The following is an 18,322-nucleotide window of genomic DNA, read 5'->3' as shown; positions in this document are numbered from 1 at the left end:
AAGGTACATGTCAAAGGAGCCCTGGTGGCTTGCTTCAGTGCGTCTTGCAGCTGCCATTGTGCATCGGTGATGGAGGGAGTGAATGTTTAAGTTGGTGGATGGGAAGCTGATCAAGCAGCTGCTTTCTTCTGGATGGTGCTGAGCTTCAAATTTATTAGAGCCGCACTCACCCAGGCAAATGCAGGGTGTTCCATCACATTCCTGACTTGTACCATCTGGTCCTTGACAGGCAGTGCAAGCAGCTTACCCCCAGCCGTCAATAATCAAGTCAGACTGTGGGTACTTGCCATAATTGGTGCTCGGTGTAGACCTTTGACCTGTTGTGCGCCGCTAGCTCTGTTTATTTCACTTCCCGCTGTCACTTCAAGTGAGCGTCACTAGAAGGCTAGAAATCCAAGGTCCTCATAACTGAAGTGAAGGCGACCAGCTCCAGGCATTCTGTAGCGAGAGTGCATCTGAACAAAGCTTTCAAAGCTGCTTTATGGAGCTCGATTAATGGTCACCATGCTTCCAGTCAGACACATATTCCAGCAGGGACTCGTGCTGTATAGTCATCACAATAGGAACCCTTGCTGAAAGGTCAGGGATTTCTGGGGACAATGGAGCAGCCCACCAGCTGACCGGTATGGAAACTGGGACAATAGCAATGGAGAAAAATCAGTACTCACCTCCTGCAGCACAGAACTCTTCTCCAGGTGCTGGAACGGGTTTGAGCCCCCACCTAGACAAAACAAGAAGCAGCTTTAGAAAAATCATCCAAACAGTGCAAACCCAGGAATAAACAAGAGCAGACAATATTTATATAATGCCTTAATACACAAAATATGCCTAAGAACATGAGATGGGAGCAGGAGTGGGCTTCTCGGGTCTGCTCCACCTTTCACTAAGATCATGGCTGAATTTCTACCTGAACTTTATTTTCTCCCTCTATCCCTTCATTACACAAGCTTCCAATAATCTGTCAATTCTCAAGACTGATTAGGCTCATTAACTGAAAATCCTGAGGCAGCACAGTGTAGATAAAGGAATGGAAGAACCAAAAAAAGGAGTTTAGAAGAGGTGCTTGAAAGTTGAGTCAAAAAGGTTTAATTTATTGTCACATGCATTGGGATGCAGTGAAAAGTATCGTATCTTACACACTATACAGACAAAGAATACCATTCATAGAGTACATAAGGAAGAAGGAAAGGAGAGGGTGGAGAATGTCGTGTTGCAGTCAAAGCTAGGGTGTAGTGAAAGATCAGCTTAATATAAGGTAGGTCCATTCAAAAATCTGGTGGCAGTAGGGAAGAAGCTGTTCTTGAGTTGGTTGGTACGTGACCTCAGACTTTTATATCTTTTTCCTGATGGAAGGTGAGAGAATATGTCTGGGACGTGTAGGGTTCTTGATTATGCTGGCTGCTTTACCGAGGCAACAGGAAGTGTAGACAGAGTCAATGGATGGGAGGCTGGTTTGCGTGATGGACTGGGCTACATTCACAGCCCTTTATAGTTTCTTGCGGTCTTCGTCAGCGCAGGGGCCATACTAAGCTGCGATACAACCAGAAAGAATGCTTTCTATGGCGCATCTGTAAAAGTTGGAGAGAGTCGTAGTGGACATGCTGCATTTCCTTAGCCTCCTTAGAAGTTGGTGGGCTTTCTTAACTATAGTGTCGGCGTGGAGGGACCAGGACAGGTTGTTGGTGATCAGAACATCTAGAAACTTGAAGTTCTCGACCATTTCCACTTCATCCCCATTGATGTAGACAGGGGCACTATGCTTCCTGAAGTTGATGACTATCTGCTTTGTTTTACTGACATTGAGGGAGGGGTTATTGTCGTTGCACCATTTCACCAGATTCTCTCGCCAGAATTCTACCGCCCCACCCACCACGGAATTGGAGCGGGCGAGGGGTGGACAACGGAAATGTTCGGTGACCTTGGGTGGGAATTTCCGGTCTCGCTCGAGCGAGACTGTAAAATCCGGCCCTCTCTTTCCCGTACTCTGTCTCATCATTGGTGGTGCCACCAGCAAACTTGAAGATCGATTTGGAGTGGAATTTGGCTACACAGTCCTCAGTGTATAAGGAGTATAGTAAGGGACTGAAGACAGTCTTACGGGGCACTAGTGCTGAGGATAATCGTGGAGGAGGTGTCATTGCCTATCCTTACCGATTGCAGTTTCTAGGTTGGAAAGTCTAGGATCCAGTCACATAAGGAGGAGCTGAGTCCTAAGCCACGGGGTTTGGAGAGGAATTTTGTAGGAATAAGTGTGTTTAAGGCTGAGCTGTAGCCAATGAATAGGAGTCTGACATAAGTGTTTTTGTTATCCAGGTGTTCCAGCTCAGTGTAAGGCCAGGGAGATGGCGTCCGCTGTGGACCTGTTGCAGCGATAGGCGAACTGTAGTGGATCCAGGCAATCTGGGGGCCGGGGGTGATCCGTGCCAAGGTTAATCTTTCGAAGTACTGAATCATGATCAAGCACCGAATCGAGCAGATGAATCATAAGATGATTTATTTCAAAGCTGGCAAAGTGAGGGATCCATACAAAAGAGGCTGCAGTGATAGAGCAGGGCAAGGCTATTGAGAGATTTAAAGACAAGAATTCAATTTAAGTCATCGAGAGCGAGTGGGAAAGATGTAGTACGGGACTTAGTACGGGACGGGACAGCATTTTGCACCAATTTATGGAGAACAGGTTAAAGCCTAGAGCTTCCAAACTTGTGGAGGCGGCGAGTTTTGCAGAGGTGTTAATGAAAACTTTGGATAATGAATGGCACTTGGAGTCTGAAGCTCAGTTTAGAGTCGAATAGGACACCCAGGTTTCAAGGGACAATGGAGGGGGCAAGGTCAGAGAGAAGAGAGTTTGTTGTGGGACAAAAATTCATGTCTTAAATGTTCCTATGATGCCCAGTTGGAGAAAGTCGCACCTCATCTGTACCTTGCAGTCGGACAGAATGTCTGCTGACTCACAAATCAGGTACAAAGGTGTTATCAGCAACTTGAGATATGCGCAAATTAATGGGAATACATATTTAAACTTTATACGTGGCTCTGAATGCGTGTACTCGGTGGTTCATGAAGACAACGTCCTCTTCAACTGCCCAGATAGAAGGAAAGGGGGTGACTGTATTAAAAATGTGACATGGACAAGGTGAAGCCAAAATATTATTTTAAATTAACTCAGGCCTGTAATATGCCAATGTTTAATTGGAGAAAAATTCTGCTCATCCAGTGCTGAATATCAGAAGAGCAATGTGACAGTGTACAGTGGAGTTGTCGCAGAGGTGACAGTGAGGTAGAGCTAGGTGTCGTCAGCATACACACGGGAAATGTGTTCACTGAGGGATAAAGTATAGATGGAAAAAATGGGAGGCGGCCAAGGATAGATCCTAGGAGACACCAAAGCTAATGAGAGCAGAGCAAGAAGGGAGAGTAAATAGGTGATTTTCTGTGGCTGTGTCAAATGGGGTTTGACAGATGCTCCTGTGAAGTATCTTGGGGTGTTTTATGATGTTCGAGGTGCTATATTAACACAAGTCATTGTTGTTGATTGACCTGTGTTATTTCTGTAGGTCATGCTCGGAACCAAAACTCAGAATTTTGTCCGCCGTTATGTCTCTAAATTGTTAAAGCAATCACCAGGTCTACAGGTGTCAAGCCAAACTTACCTAAGTGATCGGTTCAGTGCCCGGTACGATTAGCCAACAGATCTGATTGTATTGTCAGGTATCCTGAGTCACTCGCGTTCAGAATGCAAAAACAGATTCAGTGTAAATCTGCAGTTTTTAACTCAGCTATAATTTCATCTGAACAAGTGCGCATTCTTATACATAGATCCTCCGGTCCCATTTGGAACATTGGACAGCTGCCACCAGCCCAGTGCAATCTCCTTTGTTCCAGCTGAGGTTGTGTCCCTCTCTTGAAGGTCCTCATTAAATAAACTTTGCCATGTCTTCTTTGTCCAGCCCCAACTTCTGGCAGTAAACATACTGCCAATCTGACAGGCGCACGTCTGGGGGGCAGAGGACTTGTTCCTGCCAAAGTCAGTCACCTCTCCATTACAATGTCCCACAGGCACCTCTGACTAGTCCATCCGCTTGCTGTAGCACTTCCTTGATGTTGTCTCTCCACGTTACCCAGAATCCTATGTAGACAGCACTGGTGAAAGACCTCCAACTCATTTGACACCTTTGCTGTTCTCTTCCGTGTCTCGCCAGCATAGATTGTGGTAGGTGTTCGTAGAGTGGCTGCTTCATGGATGCTTTGATGGTGTTGGATGCCCAGACCCTGTGGAGCCACTGAATGACCAGTGCTGCTTTGTCAATTGTGTGGACATCAACATCTGCGGCACGGTAGCACAGTGGTTAGCACTGCTGCTTCACAGCTCCAGGGTCCCGGGTTCGATTCCCGGCCCGGGTCACTGTCTGTGTGGAGTTTGCACATCCTCCTCGTGTCTGCGTGGGTTTCCTCCGGGTGCTCCGGTTTCCTCCCACAGTCCAAAGATGTGCGGGTTAGGTTGATTGGCCAGGTTAAAAATTGCCCCTTAGAGTCCTGAGATGCGTAGGTTAGCGGGAAAATAGGTGGGGGTAGGGCCTGGGTGGAATTGTGGTCGGTGCAGACTCGATGTGCCGAATGGCCTCCTTCTGCACTGTAGGGTTTCTATGATTCTATGATCTACATCACCTCCCTGGGGATGCTGCTTCCTAACGAGGGGAAGTTGTCGATGTTGTCAATGCTCTGTTGCCTGATGGTGATGGGTGGACTTTGGTGCTCTCCAGTCATCACCACCTTGGTCTTCTCATTTCTGATGTGTAGACGAACCTTTGCACTCTCAAAGACTGGCAGTGCTTTCACATTGTGTAAGAACAAAAAACTCAAGGATCTTCAGAACCAATGGTAGAAGCGAAAGCAAAGATGGGAATCGGACAAATAGGAGAAAGGTTTGTGGAAAGCAAAGGTTGGAGGGGATCCCAGGCAATATTCTGCCCCCACCACAGCGCAACCACTAGTTAGCTTAGCAAGGAGACATTGAGGCTACGTATATTTGCTCAGTACTGCTCATCAATAGTGGCAGCAGTGGCTCAGTTGGTAGCACCCTCACCTTTCAGTTAGAAAGTTGCACTCTCGAGATTTATTCACAAATGTTTATGATTGACACTCCAGTGCCATACTGAGGGGGGCATTGTCTTTCAGACGCAGCACTAAATAGAGGGTGATCCCTGCTCTCTTGAGTGAGCCTTAAAAGATCCAATGGCAGTCGTCCAAAGAAGAGCAGATCAATATTTGTCCCCCAGTCAACACCAATAAAAAAAAACCAAATTACCAGTGTTATCACATCGCTGTTTGTGGGGCTTGCTACGCATAAATTGACTGCCGCATTTCCCTACATTATATCAGTTCAAACCATTACAAAATATGGATATTCTGGAGGGTCTGAAAATAGATAAATCCCCTGGTCCGGATGGGATTTATCCAAGGATTCTCTGGGAGGCAAGAGAAGTGATTGCAGCGCCTCTGGCTCTGATCTTCAGGTCGTCGTTGGCCTCTGGTATAGTACCAGAAGATTGGAGGTTAGCGAATGTTGTCCCATTGTTTAAGAAGGGGAACAGAGACTTCCCCGGGAATTATAGACCGGTGAGTCTCACTTCTGTTGTCGGCAAGATGTTGGAAAAAATTATAAGGGATAGGATTTATAGTTATTTGGAGAGTAATGAATTGATAGGTGATAGTCAGCATGGTTTTGTGGCAGGTAGGTCGTGCCTTACTAACCTTATTGAGTTTTTTGAGAAAGTGACCAAGGAGGTGGATGGGGGCAAGGCAGTGGACGTGGTATATATGGATTTTAGTAAGGCGTTTGATAAGGTTCACCATGGTAGGCTTCTGCAGAAAATGCAGATGTATGGGATTGGGGGTGATCTAGGAAATTGGATCAGGAATTGGCTAGCGGATAGGAAACAGAGGGTGGTGGTTGATAGTAAATATTCATCATGGAGTGCGGTTACAAGTGGTGTACCTCAGGGATCTGTTTTGGGGCCACTGCTGTTTGTAATATTTATTAATGATCTGGATGAGGGTATAGTTGGGTGGATTAGCAAATTTGCTGATGACACCAAAGTCGGTGGTGTGGTAGACAGTGAGGAAGGGTGTCGTAGTTTGCAGGAAGACTTAGACAGGTTGCAAAGTTGGGCCGAGAGGTGGCGGATGGAGTTTAATGCGGAGAAGTGTGAGGTGATTCACTTTGGTAGGAATAACAGATGTGTTGAGTATAGGGCTAACGGGAGGACTTTGAATAGTGTGGAGGAGCAGAGGGATCTAGGTGTATGTGTGCATAGATCCCTGAAAGTTGGGAATCAAGTAGATAAGGTTGTTAAGAAGGCATATGGTGTCTTGGCGTTTATTGGTAGGGGGATTGAATTTAGGAGTCGTAGCGTTATGTTGCAACTGTACACAACTCTGGTGCGGCCGCACTTGGAGTACTGTGTGCAGTTCTGGTCCCCACATTACAGGAAGGATGTGGAGGCTTTGGAGAGGGTGCAGAGGAGGTTTACCAGGATGTTGCCTGGTATGGAGGGGAGATCCTATGAGGAGAGGCTGAGGGATTTGGGATTGTTTTCGCTGGAAAGGCGGCGGCTAAGAGGGGATCTTATTGAAACATATAAGATGATTAGAGGTTTAGATAGGGTGGATAGTGATAGCCTTTTTCCTCTGATGGAGAAATCCAGCACGAGGGGGCATGGCTTTAAATTGAGGGGGGGTAGTTATAGAACCGATGTCAGGGGTAGGTTCTTTACCCAGAGGGTGGTGAGGGATTGGAATGCCCTGCCAGCATCAGTAGTAAATGCGCCTAGTTTGGGGGCGTTTAAGAGATCCGTAGATAGGTTCATGGACGAAAAGAAATTGGTTTAGGTTGGAGGGTCACTGTTTTTTTTTAACTGGTCGGTGCAACATCGTGGGCCGAAGGGCCTGTTCTGCGCTGTAATGTTCTATGTTCTAAAAGTATCTCATTGGCTGTGGGGTGCAATGGCTTGTCTTGAGGCTGTGAAATGCATTTTTAAAAATATATAACCACATGTCTGCTTTTAATGGTTAGATAAACCTTAAGTCCAATCAGAATCCATTATTATTTCTTGGTTAATTTGTTTGCAACTTAATTCTGGCACAGCTAACTTTTTGGGAAAGTACTTATTCAGGCTGGCAGATCACACTGTACAGACATTAGCCCAACACCTTGCCGCCTACGGAATGTCTGATGGCAGCTTGTTCGCTGGAGCATGACTGCCTTGGCATCAAACACTCAGCAAATCAGAAAAAATGTTTCTGTCAATAAAGATTGAGCTCAAATTTCTAATTATTGATTGGAAAGATTTTATTTTCACAATCTTCACCAGTGTTAAAGAAGCTGCATTTTGCCAGAATATTGCGGTATTGCTTTGGCAGCTCTTCAGAACAGCCGTCCATCTCATCACATGCAAGGATTGACAGCAAATACCAATGGACTGTGGAAGCACAGAGGAAAGCACAGCCCTGTTCTCACTGCCAGCAGAAGTCACCAAAGGATTGGACCAAAATTTTAGGCTACGTTTCCCCGTCACTGGGGCCAATTAAGCTTTTTGGCCCAATAGTGTTTTTGCTCAATGGTTGGTTACACACCATCAGCTCACTCACCACTGACCCACCTTTCTCTGAAACTGAATCCTACCGTGCAAACTAAACATTAATGAGCTCACTAGGGTCTTAACCTTGTGTTACTAAGATAGCAAGAACAATACAGCAGGTAATGTTAGACAGGAACTGGAAATACATAAAAAATAAGCATTGCTGGGAAACGGGAATTGTTACTGGGGCTTTTTCTTTCCCCTATTGTTGGGGGTGGGGGGGGGGGGGGGGGGGGGGGGAAGATATCACATGATGTGAACATGGGAGAGGCTGTGTAGCTGTGGCACTACTCATCTTTTAATCCACTTTTTATCCTGATGCACAGCCCATGATTATCCAATTGCGATGTGTATAGTTTGTGCTATGATCCTGGAAGATCCTGGTGAAGGGGAGCTGAGTTAAGGTAAGAAAATCCTTGGTCAGAGGCAGCCAGGGTGGGGTTAGGTTTGCAGCAGTGGTTTCACTGGTGAGCGGGCCTATGCTTCCGCGACACTGTTGGTGTTGAGGTGATAGCCGCTGTTATGAGTGAAGGTGTAGGCGACGGTCTCAGTTCTCAGGCACAGATTATTGGTGCTCACGTTGCTGAACTGCAAGATATCCTAAAGAGAATGGGTGAAGCGGAGAAGGCGGTTTCCTCAGTGAAGGTGAACCTCAGTCCTTGGAAATCTTGCTGCATGGTGTGTCGTACATAGAATCATGGCAACCCTACAGTACAGAAAGAGGCCCTTCGGCCCATCGAGTCTGCACCGACCACAATCCCACCCAGGCCCTACCCCCATATCCCTACACATTTACCCACTAATCCCTCAAACCTACGCATCTCAGGACACTAAGAGCAATTTTAGCTTGGCCAATCAACCTAACCCGCACATCTTTGGACTGTGGGAGGAAACCGGAGCACCCGGAGGAAACCCACGCAGGCACGAGGAGAATGTGCAAACTCCACACAGACAGTGACCCAAGCCGGGTATCGAACCCAGGTCCCTGGAGCTGTGAAGCAGCAGTGCTAACCACTGTGCTACCGTGCCGCCCTAAATGGAAATGTCAGGAGTGACTCCTGGCTGAGTCGAGGAGATGGGGCCGTTGAAGGAGTATCCGTTCGCCTGGTCCCCCGAGGGGTGCTGGGGATGAATTTGAGAATAGGTTGCCATGTTTTCACAATCTCAATTTTAGGACTGGGCATCTCGAGTTCAATGAAGCACAACATCTCTGCTCTTTAAGGCTTGGGGTCTGTTGACGACTCTGACCACTGGTCTTATGTTGTCTTGTCCGCCGTGTCCAGCGAGAAGGGTTGGAGGTGGCCGGACGTGTCAGGTCCTTGCCACCCGCCGGGGCCTCAGCTTTTCTTTGCTGGGGTCTCAGGACGATGGCATGGCGGCGGCTTCGGTGAAACTTTGGATGGATCCTGGATGTTGCTCGATGATTCTGTCATGGCTTTGGCCTTTTCAAGCACCGTGGATGGTTTCTATTATCCTGCAGTTCATCATTAATCCGGAACTTTGTTCCCTTGAGATTATAATCCTGATTTTGTGATCTCTCTTTTATCCTGACAAGGGTGTATGTGATGTACGAGCAAAGGCATTTGTCGACAGTTATCCTGTTAATTTGCGAAAATCAGGATTGTCTATTTTGTCTTTTCGATAGTATTCGTCCACCGGCATCCTCGACTCTTCTGTGCAAATCAATTCAACTAAATTTTAAAAAGCTGACTTACAAAATGAAAGGGACAGCCCCTTAAAGAGGAACCAGCCAAAACAAAAACAAATCACAAGTTAAATATAAAAGATTAAAGCAAAAGGTGAATGAGGGGGTTGGCAACGCACCCCAGTCCCCAGTGTGCCCAACGGGCATGGAAGGCCTCGATGGAGCCTGTGGACACCGCATGCTCCTTCTCCAGGGACACCCAACCGTGAATATAGCCACAGTAGAGGGGCAGACAGTCAGGTTAGTTGACCTCCTTGATCGCCTTCTGTCTGAATATTCAGGAAGGAAGTGGATTGACGTTTGGCAGAAAAAGGTAGAGTAGTGGATTATTTGAACGTTGAGACCAGCCAAGTCGACCTATGGTTTTGAAAACTTCAGATATTAACACACTCACTCGGAGCTCCTGCAAATGTTGTCAAATGCCTAGAGACTTTCTACAAACACTGACAGACTTAGCCTGTTATAGAAAACTGGTGCTACCCAAACAAAAACATCTGCTCATGATTCCAAATTTTTACTAATTGGTATGCAACAAAATTAAAATCATAGAATCTACAATGCAGAACAATTGGCCCATCGAGCCTGCACCGACAACAATCCACCAGATCCAATCTCTGTAACCTCACATATTTACCCTCCTAATCCCCCTGACACTAAGAGGCAATTTATCATGGCCAATTAACCTAACCCGCACATCCTTGGACTCTATACACATTTAGAACTGAATAGTCTCATTAGCGATAGACAACATGGTTTTGTACGAGGGAGGTCATGCCTCGCAAATTTGGTTGAGTTTTTTGAGGAGGTGACAAAAATGATTGACGAGGGAAGGGCCGTGGATGTCATCGACATGGATTTTAGTAAAGCATTTGACAAGATCCCTCATGGCAGGCTGGTGCAAAAGGTTAAATCTCATGGGATCAAAGGTGAGCTAGCTAGATGGGTACAGAACTGGCTTGGCCATAGAAGTCATGATGTGGAGATGCCGGCGTTGGACTGGGGTGAACACAGTAAGAGTTTTAACAACACCAGGTTAAAGTCCAACAGGTTTATTTGGTAGCAAATACCATTAGCTTTCGGAGCGCTGCTCCTTCATCAGATGGAGTCATTTCCACTCCATCTGACGAAGGAGCAGCGTTCCGAAAGCTAATGGTATTTGCTACCAAATAAACCTGTTGGACTTTAACCTGGTGTTGTTAAAACTCTTACTGTGTTGGCCATAGAAGACAGAGGGTAGCAGTGGAGGGGTCTTTTTCTGATTGGAGGTCTGTGACTAGTGGTGTTCCGCAGGGCTCTGTACTGGGACCTCTGCTGATATATATATATATATATATATATATATGTGATTTGGAAGATGTAGCTGGTCTGATTAGTAGGTTTGTGGACGACACAAAGATTGCCGGAGTTGCGGATAGTGATGAACATTGTCAGAGAATACAGCAGGATATAGATATGCTGGAAAATTGGGTGGAGAAATGGCAGATGGAATTTAATCCAGATAAATGCGAAGTGATGCATTTTGGTAGATCTAATGCTGGGGGGAGCTATACAATAAATGGCAGAACCATCAGGAGTATAGACACACAGAGGGATATGGGTGTGCAAGTCCACAGATCCTTAAAGGTGGCAGCACAGGTGGAAAAGGTGGTGAAGAAGGCATATGGCATGCTTGCCTTTATTGGACGGGGCACAGAGTATAAAAGTTGGATATGATGTTGCAGTTATATAGAACGTTGGTTGGGCCACATTTGGAATACTGCATCCAGTTCTGGTCGACGCACTACCAGAAGGACGTGGAGGCTTGGAGAGAGTGCAGAAAAGGTTTACCAGGATGTTGCCTAGTATGGGGGGTATTAGCTATGAGATGTGATTGAGTAAACTAGGGTTGTTCTCCCTGGAAAGACGGAGGTTGAGGGGCAGTCTAATAGAAGTTTATAAAATTATGAAGGGCATAGATAGGGTGAACAGTTGGAAGCTTTTTCCCAGGTCAGAAATGACAAACACAAGGGGTCACAAGTTCAAGGTAAGGAGAGCAAGGTTCAATACAGATTTGCGGGGGACGTTTTTTTTTAAACACAGAGGGTGGTGGGGGCCTGGAATGCACTACCAAGCAAGGTGGTTGAGGCAGACACGCTAGGATCATTTAAGACTTATCTAGATAGCCACATGAACAGACTGGGAATAGACGGATACAAACGGATGGTCTAGTTAGGAACACATGATCGGTGCAGGCTTGGAGGGCCGAAGGGCCTGCTCTTGTGCTGTATTGTTCTTTGACTGTGGGAGAAAACCCATGATGTGGAGACAAGACTGTTCTCTTCCTGTGGGGGAGCACTTCAGCAGTCACGGGCATTCATAGAACATAGAACATTACAGCGCAGAACAGGCCCTTCGGCCCACGATGTTGCACCGACCAGTTAAAAAAAAACTGTGACCCTCCAACCTAAACCAATTTCTTTTCGTCCATGAACCTATCTACGGATCTCTTAAACGCCCCCAAACTAGGCGCATTTACTACTGATGCTGGCAGGGCATTCCAATCCCTCACCACCCTCTGGGTAAAGAACCTACCCCTGACATCGGTTCTATAACTACCCCCCCTCAATTTAAAGCCATGCCCCCTCGTGCTGGATTTCTCCATCAGAGGAAAAAGGCTATCACTATCCACCCTATCTAAACCTCTAATCATCTTATATGTTTCAATAAGATCCCCTCTTAGCCGCCGCCTTTCCAGCGAAAACAATCCCAAATCCCTCAGCCTCTCCTCATAGGATCTCCCCTCCATACCAGGCAACATCCTGGTAAACCTCCTCTGCACCCTCTCCAAAGCCTCCACATCCTTCCTGTAATGTGGGGACCAGAACTGCACACAGTACTCCAAGTGCGGCCGCACCAGAGTTGTGTACAGTTGCAACATAACGCTACGACTCCTAAATTCAATCCCCCTACCAATAAACGCCAAGACACCATATGCCTTCTTAACAACCTTATCTACTTGATTCCCAACTTTCAGGGATCTATGCACACATACACCTAGATCCCTCTGCTCCTCCACACTATTCAAAGTCCTCCCGTTAGCCCTATACTCAACACATCTGTTATTCCTACCAAAGTGAATTACCTCACACTTCTCCGCATTAAACTCCATCCGCCACCTCTCGGCCCAACTTTGCAACCTGTCTAAGTCTTCCTGCAAACTACGACACCCTTCCTCACTGTCTACCACACCACCGACTTTGGTGTCATCAGCAAATTTGCTAATCCACCCAACTATACCCTCATCCAGATCATTAATAAATATTACAAACAGCAGTGGCCCCAAAACAGATCCCTGAGGTACACCACTTGTAACCGCACTCCATGATGAATATTTACTATCAACCACCACCCTCTGTTTCCTATCCGCTAGCCAATTCCTGATCCAATTTCCTAGATCACCCCCAATCCCATACATCTGCATTTTCTGCAGAAGCCTACCATGGTGAACCTTATCAAACGCCTTACTAAAATCCATATATACCACGTCCACTGCCTTGCCCCCATCCACCTCCTTGGTCACTTTCTCAAAAAACTCAATAAGGTTAGTAAGGCACGACCTACCTGCCACAAAACCATGCTGACTATCACCTATCAATTCATTACTCTCCAAATAACTATAAATCCTATCCCTTATAATTTTTTCCAACATCTTGCCGACAACAGAAGTGAGACTCACCGGTCTATAATTCCCGGGGAAGTCTCTGTTCCCCTTCTTAAACAATGGGACAACATTCGCTAACCTCCAATCTTCTGGTACTATACCAGAGGCCAACGACGACCTGAAGATCAGAGCCAGAGGCTCTGCAATCACTTCTCTTGCCTCCCAGAGAATCCTTGGATAAATCCCATCCGGACCAGGGGATTTATCTATTTTCAGACCCTCCAGAATATCCTGCACATCCTCCTTATCAACTGTAATACTGTCTATTCTACTCCCTTGCAACCCAGTGTCCTCCTCAGCTATATTCATGTCCCCTTGCGTGAACACCGAAGAGAAATATTGGTTCAATGCTTCACCAATCTCCTCCGGTTCCACACATAACTTCCCTCTGCCATCTATAACTGGCCCTAAACTTGCCCTAACCAACCTTCTGTTCTTGACATACCTATAGAACGCCTTAGGATTCTCTTTAACCCTATCCGCCAAAGTCTTCTCATGTCCCCTTTTAGCCCTTCTAAGCTCGCTCTTCAACTCCCTCTTAGCCAATCTAAAGCTTTCTAGTGCACTACCCGAGTGCTCACGTCTCATCCGAACATAAGCCTCCTTTTTCTTTTTAACCAACAAAGAAACTTTTTTGGTGCACCACGGTTCCCTAGCCCTACCAATTCCTCCTTGCCTGACAGGGACATACCTATCACAGACTCGCAGTAGCTGCTCCTTGAAAAAACTCCACATGTCGGACGTTCCCAGTCCCTGTAATCTCCTAGTCCAACCTATGTTTCCTAATTCTCTCCTAATAGCCTCATAATTACCCTTCCCCCAGCTAAAACCACTGGCCCGAGGTTCATGCCTATCCCTTTCCATCACTAAGGTGAACGTAACCGAATTGTGGTCACTATCACCAAAATGCACACCAACTTCCAAGTCTAGCACCTGGTCTGGCTCATTTCCCAGCACCAGATCCAATATAGCCTCACCTCTAGTTGGCCTGTCTACATACTGAGTCAAAAAACCTTCCTGCACGCTTTGAACAAAAACTGACCCCTCTAACGAGCTAGAGCTATAACAATTCCAGTCAATATTAGTCAAGTTAAAATCCCCCATAACAATTGCCCTATTACTTTCACTCCTAAGCAGGATTGACTCCGCAATTCAGCCTTGGATCTTCAGGTAAGCGTTCTCCAAGGCGGCCTTCACGACACACGACAGCGCAGAGTCGCTGAGCAGAAACTGATAGCCAAGTTCCGCACACATGAGGACGGCCTAAACCGGGATGTTGGATTTATGTCACATTATCAGTAACCCCCACAACTTGCCCCCTAGACTTGCAGAATCTCACTAGCTGCTCTGTCTGGAGACAATACACATCTCTTTAACCTGTGTTTAATGCTCCCTCCACCCACATTGTCTGTACCTTTAAGACCTGGCTGGCTGTAGGGATTCGCATTCTAATTAGTATTCTGTAACTTGATTTCTGTGTCTCTGTGCACTGTTTGAGAGCACATTTCCACTCCATCTGACGAAGGAGCAGCGCTCCGAAAGCTTATGGTATTTGCTACCAAATAAACCTGTTGGACTTTAACCTGGTGTTGTGAGACTTCTTACAGAGAAAAGCCATGCAGACACGGGGAGAATGTGGAAACTCCACACAGACAGTCACTCGAGGCCGGAATTGAGCCCGGGTCCCTGGCGCTCTGAGGCAGCAGTGCTGACCACTGTGTCAAATGGTTAGTCAGTGAGTCAAAAGTGCAGCAAAATATGAAATGCTCATGATGTATGGACAAGAATCTGATGGGCAGTCTGTAGTTACTCAAAAATTTAAAGTGGCTCAGGATCATAGCTTGAAAATCTGTGAACAGTATCCGTAGAATCAGAGAATCCCTACAGTGCAGAAAGAGGCCATTTGACCCATCAAGTCTGCACCAACTCTCGGAACGTTCATCTTACCAGACCCACCGCCCTGCCCTATCCCTGTAACCTCGTGCATTTACCATGGCTAATCCATCTAACCTACACATCTTGGGACACTGAGGGGCAACCGTGCCACAATGCTGTGCTTTGTTCTTTGGAGGGCAGCCCCAGCTTTTGCCAACGTAATCCTGGAACTAAAATCCCCTGTCCCTGGAACCATTCTGATAAATCTCTCCTGCGCCCTCATATAGGGCAGCACAGTAGTTAGCACTGCTGCCTCACAAAGCCAGAGGCCCGGGTTCAATTACAACCTTGGGTCACTGTCTGTGCTGAATCTGCACACTCTCCCCATCTCTGCATGGGTTTCCTCTGGGTGCTCCGGTTTCCTCCCACATGGCAAAGGTGTGCAGGTTAGGTGGATTAGCGATGCTAAATTGTCCCTTAGTATCCAAAGATGTGTGGGGATTAATGGGGTAAATGTGTGGGGTTACGGGGCCTGGGTAAGACGCTCTGTCATAGAGTCGATGCAGACTTAATGGGCTGAATATGCTTTTTGGGCACTGTAGGGATTCTATGGAGAGTCAAGGTTGAGATTGACAGATTCCTAGTTTTGATTTGATTTATCACCACATGTATTAGTTTACAGTGAAAAGTATTATTTCTTGCGCACTATACAGACAAAGCATACCGTTCATAGAGAATGAAAGGAGAGGGTGCAGGATGTAGTGTTACAGTCATAGCTAGGGTGTAGAGAAAGAGCTTTCGCCCTCGTGACTATTTAATAATGAGATCTTTGAGTGAGACTTTATCAAACAGCTGAAGTGACTGCTTGTTCCACACCAGCCTGACTTAGTCCACAGGCTGCTGCTGCCATAGTAACCAATGGAGGCCCCTCAGCCCATCCTCTGCGACTGAGACTTACCGGACTCCTCGTCCTTTTTGTCGAACTTTTTCAGCATCTTTGCCTCCCTTGGGTGTTATCCGTTGATGCTGCAGGCGCTGGGAGCCGCGGTCTTTGCCCTGGGTCTGCCTGTCTCTCCCTGCCTCTCTCAGCCCCTCCAGCCCCCACTTCCGGTGTCAGTGCCTTCACTTCCTGCCAACCAGTCATATCGACACGTCACTAACCCGGCCGGCCCTCACTGCGCATGCCCGGCCCGTCCTCACTGCGCACGCACGCCTGCCACACACTCTCTGAGCATGCGCGACGCCGGCCTCGACACGTCAGGACGCCAACTGAGTTTGCGCATGCCCAGAACCGGCCTTTCCCCTGCCAGACGGACTGCTCTCCATTGCGCACGCGCTGGAACCGGCCCGCCACTGCACAGGCGCATCTTGCAGTGCACAAGCCATGACGTCAAGCTCGGGAGGCGATGGCGGAGGGGGATTATCACTGGGCTAGTAATCCAAATGTCCCAGAGAACCTGGTTCGAGTCCTATCACGGCAAATGATGGAATTCGAATTTAACAATAAAAAATCTGAAATTACAACCAATGACCATGAAATTGTTGCAATAAACCCATCTGGTTCACTAATGTCCTTTTGGGAAGTAAATCTGCCGTCCTTACCTGGTCTGGCCTACATGTGACCTCAGAGCCACAGCAATGTGGTTGACTCTCAACTGCCCTCTGAAATGGCAACTGTGGATGGCAGTGATGCCCATATTCCTGGGCTAGTAATGCCCATATTCCTGGGCAGTGATGCCCATATTCCTGGGCAGTAATGCCCATATTCCTGGGCAGTGATGCCCATATTCCTGGGCTAGTAATGCCCATATTCCTGGGCAGTGATGCCCATATTCCTGGGCAGTAATGCCCATATTCCTGGGCAGTGATGCCCATATTCCTGGGCTGTGGATGGCAGTGATGCCCATATTCCTGGGCCCATATTCCTGGACTAGCCCAGTGATAATGGGCAGTGATGCCCATTATCACTGGGCTAGTAATCCAAATGTCCCAGAGAACCTGGTTCGAGTCCTATCACGGCAAATGATGGAATTCGAATTTAACAATAAAAAATCTGAAATTACAACCAATGACCATGAAATTGTTGCAATAAACCCATCTGGTTCACTAATGTCCTTTTGGGAAGTAAATCTGCCGTCCTTACCTGGTCTGGCCTACATGTGACCTCAGAGCCACAGCAATGTGGTTGACTCTCAACTGCCCTCTGAAATGGCAACTGTGGATGACAGTGATGCCCATATTCCACAAATGAATTTTAAAAATCATTGATAGTCATGGTGCCACCTTGGTACCATTTCATTCCAGTTAAAGGAACTTACACCATGCTGGCTTTTTAGAGAATCACCGAATGGTCATAGCACAGAAAGAGTCCACTTGTCCCCAGATGGAGGCCACTGTGTCAGTGCTCACCCTCTGTCAGAGCAACTCATAAAGAATCTCAACAGTGCAGAAGAAGGCATCAAACAAAAGCTAATTTCAAAGCTGTGTTAGGTTAGGTGGGAGGGGGATGCTAAATTGTCCCTTAGTGTCCAAAGATTTGTAGGTTAGGGGAATTATCAGAATAAATATGTGGAGATAGGGTGGAGGGGAGGGCGTGGGTGAGATGCTTTTGTCAGAGAGTCAGTGCAGACTCAGTGGGACGAATGGCCTCATTCTGCACTAAAGGGATTCTATGAAAAGAAACAATGAAGGTAGTCAATAAAGCACCCCAGTCACCGCAGTGAGTCAAGAGATATGAGGGACAGGCAGGAAAGTGGCATTACAGTCACAGTCAGATCAATCATGGTCTTATTGAATGGTGGTGCAGTCCCAATGGGCTGAATGGCCTTCCCCTGAACGTATGATCGTAATAATGATCTCATTCTCTTTTGCAGACCGTGATTAAATCTGCTTCCACCACACTCTCAGGCAGCGCATTCCACGTCTTAAGCACTCTTGCTGCTAAATCACATGATTCCAGATATTTGGGGTGTAAAAGCCTAGGCTGATGCTCCGGTGCAGTGCCAGGGGAGTGCTGCACTGTTACAGACAGGAAGGTGGAGTTCAGGCCACAATCAGATCAATCATGATCTTATTGGATGGCTGAGCAGTCCCAATGGGCTGAATGGCCTACTCCTGCTCCTAATTGTTATGTTCTTATGCTGGAAAGTAATCAACTGAGGGACAATAACTATAAGTTTTTTTTATCATATTTCTACCTCTCATTCAAAGTAAATGAGTGATCTGGAACTGATAAAGCAGAGAAATTAATCATATTTACGCAGAGTAAATTTATTCTCGTTAATCCTTTTTTTTATTCATTTGTGGGGCATGGGCGTCGCTGGCTGGCCAGCATTTATTGCTCATCCCTAATTGCCCAACAGCAGTTCTGAGTGACTCACATTGCTGTGGCTCTGGAGATACACG

The 18,322-nt window shown here is 46.8% G+C and overlaps 1 protein-coding gene across 2 annotated transcripts in view; it reads right to left on the bottom strand.

The window, feature by feature from the left end:
• The window catches only part of LOC144491731 (coatomer subunit gamma-1), a 66,837-nt gene extending 50,756 nt beyond the window's left edge, over positions 1–16,081 (bottom strand). Inside the window, exons 1-2 of one of the 2 annotated variants that reach the window (XM_078209961.1) lie at positions 15,876–16,081; positions 669–721 (exon numbers count right to left, since the gene is read on the bottom strand). In XM_078209961.1, coding sequence (XP_078066087.1) covers positions 669–721; positions 15,876–15,912 — 90 coding nt within the window. In that variant the 5' untranslated portion in view covers positions 15,913–16,081. The remainder of the gene's footprint in view (positions 1–668; positions 722–15,875) is intronic. The other variant, XM_078209960.1, reaches the window with a different exon arrangement.
• Positions 16,082–18,322: the final 2,241 nt, after the last annotated feature.

Source organism: Mustelus asterias, chromosome 3, assembly GCF_964213995.1.
Source record: "Mustelus asterias chromosome 3, sMusAst1.hap1.1, whole genome shotgun sequence".
Classification (NCBI taxonomy): Eukaryota; Metazoa; Chordata; class Chondrichthyes; order Carcharhiniformes; family Triakidae; genus Mustelus; species Mustelus asterias.
This window is presented reverse-complemented; position numbering and strand designations above follow the sequence as displayed.